Genomic DNA, 12185 nt, shown 5'->3' with positions numbered 1-12185 from the left:
GTAGGCTGTGCAGCGTCAGCTCAGTGAATGGCACGATCGGGGCTCCGACCCGGGCTGTGTGCCCCAGGGGCCTGCTCACACCCTCGAAGGGCACTCCTGGCTCTCTTGGGGTAGCCTAGGTTGGGAAACTTTGAAACTTCACTCTTTACCGTGTTGATTTTCATCATTGTTGTCCGGTAAAGGGATTTACTCTATTCAGAAGTGCTCTGTGTTTTTTATACTTCTGTGCACTTGAATTACATAAGCCACTCTGAGTGGTGTTGACGCTCTAGCTGGTTTTTATTTCTTGCATGGAATAAAACCTTGCAGCTAGAGCCTTCTTGGATTTACTGGGTAGGTTGAGGCAAAGATTGTTTTCCTTTGGGGTCTCTGTGTTACACTGAAGCCGCGGTGGTTCTCCAGGGTTGAGGTGCTGGAGATGAGCCAGAAGGAAGACGCCTGGGGTCCAGACCGTGTCCTTGTGAAGTTCATAGACGAAGGCCGGACGGGACTCATCACCAGAGACCAGCTGCTGCGTCTCCCCGAGAAGTTCCACGCTCTGCCCCCCCAGGCGGTGGAGTTTATTGTTTGCAGAGTGAAGCCTGCGGACAACGAAGTTGAGTGGAATCCAAAGGTAAGTTTATTTTGGCTTTTTATGCCCTGTTGCCTTTTAGCATATACACGGAATTGAGGTTTATTTGAATGTAGAGTCTAGAGTTTGGGTGAAATGCCTCCTGTTCCTGGACAGTTAAAGACTCTCGTACAATTCAGTTTTCTGGGGGAAAAAAATAAAAAATAAAAAAATAAAGACCCTCGTACGGACGGCCGTCGTCACCATTCATGCTCACAGTCTCAGAATCGGTGTGAGGGACGCATCAGGGCCAAATAAAGTGGCCGTGAGCCTGGGAAGCAGCAGTGGATGCCCCTGTCACAGGCAGGCAGGGGCGATGGACACTCCCTGGCGAGGCCAGGTGCCTCCCCTGGCGTTGGGAGGCCGGGCCGGGAGAGGGAGTGACAAGGGACACCTCCTGTGGGCCTCCAGGCTGAGGCGCTGGGGCGTCACCACGCAGGCCAGGTGCGGCAGGGAGGAGAGCGCGTGGTGCACAGTGCAGCCCCCCGGGGCGCCTCCCTGGAGCCGTGAGTCCCCTACTGAGACGCTCCTGACTCTTCAAACGAAGGTTAAATTTCTTATCATCCGGCTAATAGGACGTGGAATAAACCATCGCAAAGTAAAACCACTTTGGATCATAAACAAGGTCAGACGCGGTCCAGGGAATAACCAGGTTAGCGTTCTCACGAAGCAGATGAACACGACCTCGCTGCGCAGGCTCGAGAGGCTGCTCACCGCGTGGCCGGCGCCTGCCTTCCGTGTCCTCAGTGTCCTCCGGGCACGTGCCGCGGAAGGTTCTTCCATGCGTAGTCTTTCAAATTAATGTGCAAGCTTCAAGGGCGATGGAAGAGTCTGATCTTGGGCAGCCCGGGTAGCTCAGCGGTGTAGCGCCGCCTTCAGCCCAGGGTGTGATCCTGGAGACCCGGGATCGAGTCCCACGTCGGGCTCCCTGTATGGGGCCTGCTTCTCCCTGTGCCTGTGTCTCTGCCTCTCTCTCTCTCTCTCTTTCTCTTTCTGTGTGTCTCTCATGAATAAAAAATCTTAAAAAAAAAAAAAAGTCTGGTCTTGGGAGCCAGCTCCCTCCTATCTCGGTCAGAGTGAGAATGAGACACGCCGTGCCTGCCAGGGGCGTCCTTGAGAGAAGAGCAGCCCCGTGCTCGGGACAGGGTGCTCGGACCCGGGGCCCCTCAGCTCCGGGGGTGCTTCAGGCTCTGAGCTTCCAGAGACAGACTGGGTGACTGTTCACAGAGGGGGGCGAGGACGCATGGCTGCATTTTGGGGGGGTCCACAGGTGCTGTTTGCCATGTCCTTATTAAGTTCCCCTGTTACTATCCTTGTCCGCGCAGGGACATGATGGCCTCTGTCACCTGCCTCACGGGGTGGTGGTGGTGAGACTCAGGTGAAATTCAATGGAAACTTTTTTTGTGAAACTATACAGCCTACACCGAGTAAGATATTTTCCTAAAGCTTCAGAGAGGTTACATAAGTGGTTCTTTTCCTAGGTTACCAGGTACATTCATCATAAAATTATTGGAAAATTGCACGATGCCAAAGTGATACTGGCTTTGGGAAATACAGTGTGGGTGGATCCAATGGTGAGTATGCAGTTTTCTTTCTTTTTTTTTAAGATTTCATTTACTTAGAGACTGTGCACGTGCATGCACAATCAGGGGAAGGAGCAGAGGGAGAAGCAGACACCCCGCTGAGCAGGGAGCCCAGCCTGAGGCTCAGTCCAAGGGCCGAGATCATGACCTGAGCCGAAGGCCATCGCTTAACCGACAGAGCCACCCAGGTGCCCCAAGTATATGGTTTTCTTAAAAGAAGTCTGCTTTGGGATGGACTCCTAAAATTATTCCTGGTATTCTAATTTGTTGCTTGAATAATGGTTTGTCTCAAATAAATGGAGGCTTTGGAGGCTCTATTTAGGGAGAGCCGGGGTTTTTCCCATGTTATTTGGGTCATGAATTTGGTTTTTTGTTTAAGGGAATCCTTTATGTTACAACTCAGCGCGCCCACACAGGGAGACAAGCTTATGAAACTCTCCTTGTGACAGTCTCTGATATTATGATTCTATCCCATTGTTTTTTCAAGCATTGGTTGTACGCTGTGAATCAATGTCACACTGTCCACACCGATGGGGAAGCCCCATGTCAGAACGGAGGTGCCCACATGGGATCGGTCACGTGGAGGATTCTAGTCCTTGGGTTTTCAGAGATAGGTTTTATTATGTTTGCAGTTTCCATCTCATTCCTTCACCAAATATTTATTGAGCACCTACTCTGTGTGCTGGGTCCTGTGCGGGACACTTGGCTTCTGTCCGTGAACATAAACTCCTACCCTGTGGAGCTGACATAGGGGTGAGCAGGACTGAGTGTCAGACCAGGACCTGTACGTGGGGCCTCTGTGCATCCCCTCCCATGCCAGCATCGCCCCCTCTATCTGCCTGCACCCCAAGAACTCTGCTTTTTAATTTGAGGTTTTGCTCCATTGGACTTAAATCTTACCTGGTATGTTTATAACACAAGAATTCAGTTCATAAGAATTGTTCTGCTGAAAGTTATTTTTATGAGACAGGAGAAGCCTTAACACCTACAAGGAAGAGTTTGGGTGTAAGATTAAGGGTTCAGAGGAGACAATGATTTTTAGTACAGAAGATAAAGATTACCGGTGCAGGTCAGATGAAGATTTGGGGTCTTGGTTTACATAATAGTCGATATCCTGGTTCTCGGTTGGGAGAAAAAATTGAATCTTTTTAGAGATTTTCAAAACTATAGCTAAGGAAATGAAGAAGCAAAAAAGAAATCCACCCGTCAGTCAGCTTCCACAGCTCGTGTAGCGGTGTCCATGGCACCGTGGGGGGCAGCCCCCACACCTGCTTCCTTCTCCACTCACACCTCTCGGCTCCCAGTTTGAGTGGAGAGAGGCTCTTCTGCCATGCGCAGGTGGGAACCTGTTCCCAGTGTTCACTTAGGAAGGTCTCCAGCTGGTCTCAGCCTGGCCCCCCTCCCCCAACGTGAAAGGGACACCCAGTCCTGGGTCTGCACCTCCCATTGACAGGAGGGGAGGAGCACAATGTTGCAGAACCTCATCTTTTGTATAAATTAAGATGGATGAGAGTATTTGGGTTGCAGAAGAGAACCAGTGGAGGAATCTGTCCAGAACACAGGGTATAGGGCCCTGGCGTAGGCCCTTTCTGGGCACTGGCACCTCTGAGCCTTAGGGTCCTCCTTGTTCAGGAAGATCTAAGAGTTTTGTGTGTGGTCCCAGCATCCCAGGGGCCCCCTGGCCCCTGACCCCATCATGCTTCTGCAGGGTGGGAGTGGGCTCTGGAAGAACCTGACGTGTACGCTCAGTTATGAAATCACCTGGGAGCTGCGAAGGGAGCCCACGTTCACCCAGCATGGCGCACAGTGAGAGCGCTGGGTCACGCAAGAGCCTTTTCCATTGATTTGAGAGTTCAAAGAGCGGTTCCCACAAATACACTTTTTCTTTGATTCAAGGTGCACATTACAAAACTTTCAAACTTGAAAACATCTGTCATTGATTATAACGTGCGTGCTGAAATTTTGTCGATGGGAATGGGCGTTGACAACTCAGAGCATACAGAACAGCTGAAGACATTATACGAAGGAGCTAAAATGCCAGCTGGTGAAGGAAGCCTGAGCCAGGCCCTGTGAGTTTTAATCTTCCCTTTGGAGGTGCCGTTTGGTGGGACTAGAACAGGAGTTTATAGGGGCCTTTTTTTTTTTTTAAAGTTGGGTAGGTTTCTGAATCCCCATGTTTCCATCACTCACCTCCAATAATTTCTCAGATTTGGGGAATCTAATTTTATCCATACCTCAATGTGCAGTTTTATTTTTGGTGGAATATCATAAAACAAATCCCCAGCGTATTGTTTCACCCGCATGTCTCACAGAGTAAGGTTTGGTTAGTGTTTATTGACATGCAGGAAAGCACACACCTGTGGTAAGTGTCGTCAGGTGGATTTTCTGAGCACAGAAGCCAGCCCCCGGGTCAGAGAGAGTGTGACTCGCGCGCAGTCGTGTCCTCCTCCTCCTCCACCTCCTCCTTCACTTCTTCCACCACCTCCTCCTCCTCCACCACCTCCTCCTCCTTCTCTTCCTCCTCATCTTTCACCTCCTCCTCCTCCTCCTCCTCCACGTTATCCACCTTCTCCTCCACCTCTTACACGTCCCTCCTCCACTTTCTCCACCTTCTCCTCCACCACCTTCTCCTCCACCTCTTACATGTCCTCCTCACCTTCTCCACCTCCTCCTTCTCTTCCACCTCCTCCTTTCCTCTGGGAATAGGAGGAAGGTCTGTGAATGGGTCACGGAGCCGTACAGAGGCCCACAGTGTCAGGGGCCCCGGGAGAGGTGAGATCCCGGCCGTCCCAGGGGGCCTGTCGCCCCTGACTCTGGGAACGGGGGGAAGGGCCGTGAATGGGTCACGGAGCTGCGCAGAGATCCGTGGTGTCAGGGCCCCTGGGAGAGGCAAGACCCAAGCCATCCCAGGGGGCCTGTCGCCCCGACCCTGGGAACAGGAGGAAGGTGCGGTGACTAGAGCAGAAGGGCGGGAGAGCAGCCCAGGGCCAGATCTTGTTGGGCCCCTGGCCATTTGCGAGGACCAGGCCCTGCTCCGAGCAGGTAGAGCCATGAGAAGGTTTGGAGCAGAGCAGCGACCCCATCCAAAGGGGCTCGGCTTTGGTGTGGAGAAGGTGGGGTGGGGCCGAGGCCGTGCCAAGGGGGCTCGGCCCGGGCGGCCCCTGGAGGTGGCGCGAAGCAGCTGGTGTCTGAGTGTTGGTGGTGACCTGTGCTCCGCGGAGCCCCGTGGGCAGGCCCGGGCCTGGGTGTGAGCCCAGAGCAGCGAGTGCCAGAGTCTGAGGGCTGAGCCCGGCAGAGGCGGGGGGCCGTGGGCACCGGGAGGGGGGCCCGAGGAGGAGCAGCAGCGAAGGAGGCCTGGGGACAGACCCCCCGACGGCAGGGGAGGGCTTCCCGGCGCAGGCTGCCGAGAGGAGGCCCGACGGGCGTGCACAGCCAGCAGCCCTGGCATCCCTGGCGTCCGCCGCGGGGCCCCTGGCGACAGACGAGCGCGGGAGGGTTTTTCAAAGAGCCCGCAGAGGTTCAAGCACTCCGGCCTGAAGTCGTTAGTTTTTACCTTAATGCGTTTGGGCCTGTGGGATTAGGAGACCTGTCCGTTCTACAGGCTTGGAGGAAACAGATGGCTCCACACTTGCTTGTAAGATATTCTTTTAAAAACGTGTCTTGAGAGTTGAGTGGACTCGATGGAAACGAGGCTCGGTCACCTCTGTGAAACCCAGCAGCTGCACCTGAGCCCCGGCTCTGCTCTGCCCTCGGCACCTCGGTTCTGTGTGTGCGGGAGTCCTGCACGCCTGTGGGCTCACACACGAGGTGGCCGTGCAGAGGACTGCGAACGGGGGTGGAGCCTGCCCCGGGGGGCTCCGAGTCAGGAGCTGGATTGGGAAGCCGTGGTGGCGATCGGGATCGGAACGAGGAGAGTGGTGCCGTCCTCGCAGCAGGTTGGGAAAGAGGACAGACCCTGGGGACGTGAAAGATCTGGAAGCCAGGGGGCTTGGTGACCGACGGGCATCGGGGGTGTGATTGTCTAATTCTGAGCCCTGGGCCGGTGAGGGTATTGGCCAGGTGGACAGTTTCAGGGTGTTCATTGGGGAGGAGGAGATACCGAGTTGGTTTGGGACACGTCGGGTTTAAGGATTATGGGGAGCGTAAGCCCGGGGCTCAGGAAAGCGGGGGAAGGCTAGTTGGCCGGTTGTGGAGAAGAGTCACAGCTTGGTGGCTGTGCGACGACGGGTGGAACCCCAGCGGGTGAGGGTCTGGTGAAGGAGTGAGAGCCGTGGTGGAGTCGAGTGTGCGACGGGGGGTCTGGTGCTGCAAGTGGGGAGGACGAGGCCCGGGGAGGGGTCCCTGCCTGGGTGGTTGGAACACAGGGTGCTGCCTTCGCCACTTGTGAGGTGCCGTGCATGGGCTCCGTGCGTGTCACCCAGCAGTCCCCTTGGAGGCACACGCACCCCCGCTCACCATGGACGTGTGTGTATAGGCTTGCTCGTTCAGGCTTGAACTCTCTAACAGGCTGCACAGAAAGTATGAATTACGTTGTCACCCATGAGGAAGGCAGCTGGGCAGCTGGGGAACGGGCGAGAGGGAGATGTTCCGCTGTGTACGACCTTTTCATTGTATTTCAAAACATTGAACCACGTAAAAGTAGTTCCCTCCTCAAAAGAAAAAAAAAAAACTTAAAATTTTGTAAAGGACGAGGCAGCCCCTTCTGTACTAATGTGGCGTGACCTATCTCTAGTTATTAACTGTGATCAAAGGGGCAGAGAAGTGAGTGGAGTAGCGTGTGTGTGTTTAAGGGATGCGCACGTGTGTTCTACATAGTTGGCGTGATGCTTGCTCGTGCAGAGGTTTGTGGATGGGACCCAACCGGGGAGGGGGTGTCTCGGGGAGGAGGTGCTGGGGAGCTAGGGCAGGGGAGCACGGGTGGCTGTTACTTCCTCCCCTTTTATCCATTTTGAAGAGGGGAGCAGAGCTGGTTATTCTCAAAGGTAAATGGTTTGAAAGGGAACGTTTTTGGCAAATGGGTTCATGCCTGTATGTGCCCGTGTGTTTCCGTGATCGGCCCTGGGCTCGCCACTGGGGCGCAGCAGTGAGCGGAGCTGGGGCCCTGACCGTCCTCCGTGAAGGAGTCGCAGGCCCCACGCAGGTCTGGCCGTGTGGTTGGCACCTCGTGGTCAGTTGCTGCCTGCCTCCCCCTTCGAGCTGGGAGGGCCCCGTAGAGAGCCCGAGCTTGCGGTGCCTTCGACTCGGAGCTAACCTGCACCTCTTCCACCTAGCGTGCCTTCTCCAGCAGAAGATGCTGCTCGTCCGCAGAGCCCACGGCAGGACGACTCAGAAGGAGGTGCTGATGCCCAGGCAAACCCAGAAATCCAAAAGCATGGTTGGTGATTTAATACATGGCTCACTGAGGGGCGCCTGGGGGGCTCAGTGGGCTACGCTCTGCCTTCGGCTCAGGTCATGATCCCGGGGTCGTGGGATGGAGCCCCACGTCGGGCTCCGCACTCAGCGGGGAGCCTGCCTCTGCCCCTGCCCTGCTCGTGCACGTACACACACACACACTCGCGCACTCTCTCAAATGAATTTTTAAAAAATCTTTAGAAACCATGGCTCCCAGGATCCTTGGGTGGCTCAGCAGTTTAGTACCTGCCTTCGGCCCGGGATGTGATCCTGGAGACCCGGGATCGAGTCCCACGTCGGGCTCCCGGCATGGAGCCTGCTTCTCCCTCTGCCTGTGTCTCTGCCTCTCTCTCTCTCTCTCTCTCTGTGTCTCTCATGAATAAATAAATAAAATCATTAAAAAATAAAACAAAAACGTGGCTCCCTTAAAATCATGAAAGCTTGGGAGTTTTCCAGCATCGGCGCTTCCCACTTCTGGATGAAGTGTATAGAAGGTGACATAGACTGGTCTTACCTAACTTCCTACTCTTGACATTTCAGTTTCCGATATATTTTTAAAAAACTTCTCCTTTTTGTTAATTGAGGTATAATATAACGCTCATCCAGAAAAGTACACACATCCTGAGCGAACGCTCATCAGAGCCATTGACACATGTGTACGTGTCCACTGATGCGCTCGAACATTTCCAGAGCCCCAGGAACCCCCTTCATGCACCTTCCCCGCCTGAAACCCGTCCCAGGAACCGCTGTCCTGACTCCGTCACCATCAGTTTTGCTGATCAGAAGCACACAGTCTACCCCCTGTGGCTTCTCTCACTTGGCGTTCTCTCGCCGTGAAACTCACGCAGATGATCGCAAGGAGCGGTGGGGACTTTCTTACCGCTGAGTGGTGTTTCGTGACGCAAATACACCACAAGTTGCACATCCGTCCACCTGTTGGTAGACACGGAGGCTGCTTTCAGTCTTTGACTATGATTAAGGCGGCCACATTCTTGCTCACGTCTTCAGATGGAAGATTCAGGGGTGTTAGACCGAGTTCAGATGCTGTTTTAGGACGTGTCACGTTCACTGGTTCCTCGCGTACGGTGGCGACCAGATGACTTCCCCTCTGGCAGGCGCCTCTGCTGCTCTCAGGCGAAGGTGGCCGGGGGCCACCGCAGAGAAGCCTTTGGCTGCTGGTGGTAACACTGCTCCGTTTCGGGTCGTGCATTTTTAATTTTTGCTAATTATTCCTTGCGAGTGGACGCTTGGAAATTGAGGCTGTCAGCACTTCCTCAGCTAAAAGTCGCATGGACAGAGTGAGTACACGTAGGTACGTAGAGTGCACGGGTACGGATAAATAACTTACTGGAACATTTGACTTTCTGCCCAGAAACGTTACCTGAAAACACGAGTGATTGTTCCCTTAGCAGAACCACAGAGCCTCCGAAAAGGTACGTCCACCTGCTGCCGGGCCCCTTCCCCACCCGCCCCGCGAACGGACGGACAGTGGTGCCCACGTAAGTCACCGTGTTCTCTCCTAGCTTCCACCCACAAATCAAGTGGTTCCAAAAAGACGATGTGGTCATACTGAAGATAAAAATAAGGGATGTAAAAGATTACGCATGTAAATATTTCAGAGATAGAGTCGTTTTCAGGTAGGTTCATGTGTGTCTCGCCAGAGTTAGATCGGAGTCGCTTGTAACACGTTAAGAGACCGACCTTCTTTCTGTGCTCTAGTGCCTGGGCCGGAGAGAAGTTCTACTTGGCCGACCTGGAGCTGCGGGCCAACATCGTGAAAGATGCCTGCGAGTGCACAGTTACGAACGAGGAGCCTGTGATCACCCTTGCTAAGGAGACGAGGGCGTCGTGGTGCAGCCTCCTCAGACAGAGGGTGAGTGGGGAGGAGCCGGCAGGTGTCCGCGCCCCAGCGAGCCTGACCTAGCCTGTCACTCAGCGTCACCCGTTCCGTTGAACAGAATCCTAATGTGGCTTTTGATTTCGATCACTGGGAAGAATGTGAGGAGGACAGCCACTTCCCCCAGGGTAAGGTGGGCGCGCCCTCGGCTTGGCGGAGGTTTGGCCACTGGCTGTGGCCCTGGGGGTGGGCGTCAACAGGAAGCCCTCGTGTGACCCTGGTGGCACCTGCTCCGGGTTGAGGAGGTATCCACTCGTAATTAGAAGCGTACCTTCTTGTGACACTCCGACAGATCTTTTCCCAGGAGAATAACTCTAACTCTAAGCAGGCAGACTTTCCCTGCTCATTTCTTGCCTAAAATAATGAAAATATCAGGATGGGTAGAGCTCTAGACCCTAACGGACTTTTCCTGCACTGGCCAGAATAACGGCGGGCGGGGGGGGGGGGTTGCTAATTAGTCTGTAATTAACAGATTTTTCATTAATACCAAACTCTTGTAGTTGCGAATTCTAAAAAAAACCTGCCCTGCAAAGTGGCAGAGGTGACCGAGAGCGGGGAGGAGCCGTCGGAGGAAGACTGGAGTGACAGCGAATGAGTGGGAGCCCCGGCGGCGCACAGACGCAGGGCACGCCGTGTGGCTCGGAGCTCAGAAACGCGGACACGCACACGCGGTTTGGCCTCCAGGGTCCACGCTGACCGGTGTCCCACCGTGGCCCCGGGTGGGCCTGGTGAGAGGCAGGCGGAGGGGCAGGGGGCTGCTGGGACTCGGCCCATGCCCCCCCCGCCCCCACGGCCGCCTGCCTCTCACGGAGCCCGTCCCAGCACACTCCCCTGGGGCGGCGGGGGGCACCGCATGCCCCTGCATGGGTGGGTTGGCCCCCCGCCCAGACCTGGTTGGTGGCCTGCCCTAAACCGGGGTGTGCGTGTGGTTGAGGGTCCCGCGCAGACTTCACGCAGCACCGCCTCTCTTCTCGGGGGGCTGCCGGCTGCCCACGGACGGAGCACGGGGGAAAGCGGGGTTACCTCCACGGTCCCCAGCCGGGCCTGGGCTCCTGGAGGTGCGGCCCCCGCTTCTGCAGAACCGCCCACACCTGCTCAGCCCCTGGGCCCAGGCTCCTGCTCAGTGGAAACGGAAAAGGACGTGTGGGGCCCCCGGAGGGGACTCGGGACACCTGGGCAGGTGGGGGGGTGCTGGCAGCAGCCCGAGGCCATCTGGGGGCCAGGCTGGGGGCTACCGCGGGGTCCGAGTCCTCGGGGGAGGCCTGCAGCCGTCGCCATCTAACTGCGGGAGCCCCCAAGCCCGACTTGCCAAGTGACCGGGGCATTGCAAAGGGGAGCGAGATACCACCCCTGCGCCCGTCGTCAGCAGGGGCCCCACGGCTTTGCCTGGACGCAGGAAGGATCGGTGACCGCATGTGACCGCAGGGACGGCCGGCAAGACTTCTATTCTTACGACCCATCAGAAAGCACACACGTGCCAATAGATAAGCCGCCGCTTGCACAAAAGGTCCCCTGTCCCCAGGCTGTGCCCAGAGCAGGTCAGGATCCCACTCTGGCTCTCAGTTTCCTCATCTGTAAAATAGGACCTTGTCGCGTGGCCTCTCCCTGCTCCCTTACCTGGGGACGTGGCTGGGTGGGCCCCCGCGAGGGAGGTCGGCCCACGGCCGTGGGTGGGAGGGTGCGCTGGGCAGCCGGGACTCCCGTGGGGGCTCGGCAGGTGTCGCGGGCGCCTGAAGTACGGGGGTGCTCGGCCTCTCTGTTGCTAACTCGGGCAGCCCTTGAGGTAGGAAGTGCCGCGGTCTTCGCTGGCAAAGGTTTGGACCTTGCGGAGCTCTTGCAGGGGCCCCAGCAGGTGTCGGCTTATGTACCCCGAGCTCCTGCTCCCACTCGGGGAGGCCTCCTAGCTGCGGCCGGGCTGCCGAGCCGCACCGGTTTCCCGTGGCTGTTGGCCACCTGCCGCCGACGCCCGCTTATATTCACTCTCTTGTAAAACATGGCAAATAATAAGAGCAAGTAATAGAGCTGCAGAAATCGGGGCGGGGTGGGCGGGGGCGCAGGTTCTCCTGGGCCGGGAGTGGCGGAGCAGGGCCAGGTGTTTAAATCTTGATTTCTTTTTTTTCAGTGATTTAAATGTACCGTTTGTAGTTCTGAATAGCATTTATGGGACATACACACTGACTTGTGACATGTAAGCAATTAACAGGGTTTTTGGCTTCTGTTAATACATACTGACTTCACGTTTGGGGGAAATTTCTGAAATGCAAAGTAAAAGTAGTTTTGTGTCTCTGCTTCTAAAATTGCTCACATAGTCCATCGTGGTGTGAATGTCTTGCCGGTGTATCAATAAAATTTCAGTGTTTTCACAGAAATGCCATTTCACATATTTTATCGACCCTATTTTCCCTGAGTGCCAAATGCAAAATAGAATTTTATTCACTACTGCTGCCCTTTCTGGTTTGCCCAGAGTGCCGGGAAGGGCTGGGGCTGGGGGGCTGCGAGGCTGGCCACTGATCATGGTGCCGGCCGTGGGCAGCAGGCTGCAGGTGGCTCTGGGTGCTCAGCTTTGCAGTTGGCCCCTGACACCAGCCTGGGGCAGACCCACCTCCTACGTCCTGGGTAAAATATAGGGGTTCAGTACTTCGGTGGGGGTGGTGGGGGAGGCAGTAAAACATTTGCACTTAGTATGTTAAAAATCTATTTCAAC

At 55.5% G+C, this 12185-nt stretch overlaps 1 protein-coding gene across 4 annotated transcripts in view; it reads left to right on the top strand.

Annotated features, from left to right (window-relative positions):
• Positions 1-11850, top strand: part of TDRD12 (tudor domain containing 12) — a 69297-nt gene extending 57447 nt beyond the window's left edge. For 3 of the 4 annotated variants that reach the window (XM_041744096.1, XM_041744095.1, XM_041744093.1), the window contains 9 exons: positions 403-613; positions 2092-2184; positions 4090-4262; positions 7464-7567; positions 8957-9017; positions 9108-9221; positions 9304-9457; positions 9543-9609; positions 9982-11850. In XM_041744096.1, the coding sequence (XP_041600030.1) occupies positions 403-613; positions 2092-2184; positions 4090-4262; positions 7464-7567; positions 8957-9017; positions 9108-9221; positions 9304-9457; positions 9543-9609; positions 9982-10076 (1072 nt within the window). In that variant the 3' untranslated portion in view covers positions 10077-11850. Of the gene's footprint in view, positions 1-402; positions 614-2091; positions 2185-4089; positions 4263-7463; positions 7568-8956; positions 9018-9107; positions 9222-9303; positions 9458-9542; positions 9615-9981 lie in introns of all 4 variants that reach the window. The other variant, XM_041744094.1, reaches the window with a different exon arrangement.
• Positions 11851-12185: the final 335 nt, after the last annotated feature.

This window comes from Vulpes lagopus, chromosome 2 (genome assembly GCF_018345385.1).
Source record: "Vulpes lagopus strain Blue_001 chromosome 2, ASM1834538v1, whole genome shotgun sequence".
Lineage (NCBI taxonomy): Eukaryota > Metazoa > Chordata > Mammalia > Carnivora > Canidae > Vulpes > Vulpes lagopus.
This window is presented reverse-complemented; position numbering and strand designations above follow the sequence as displayed.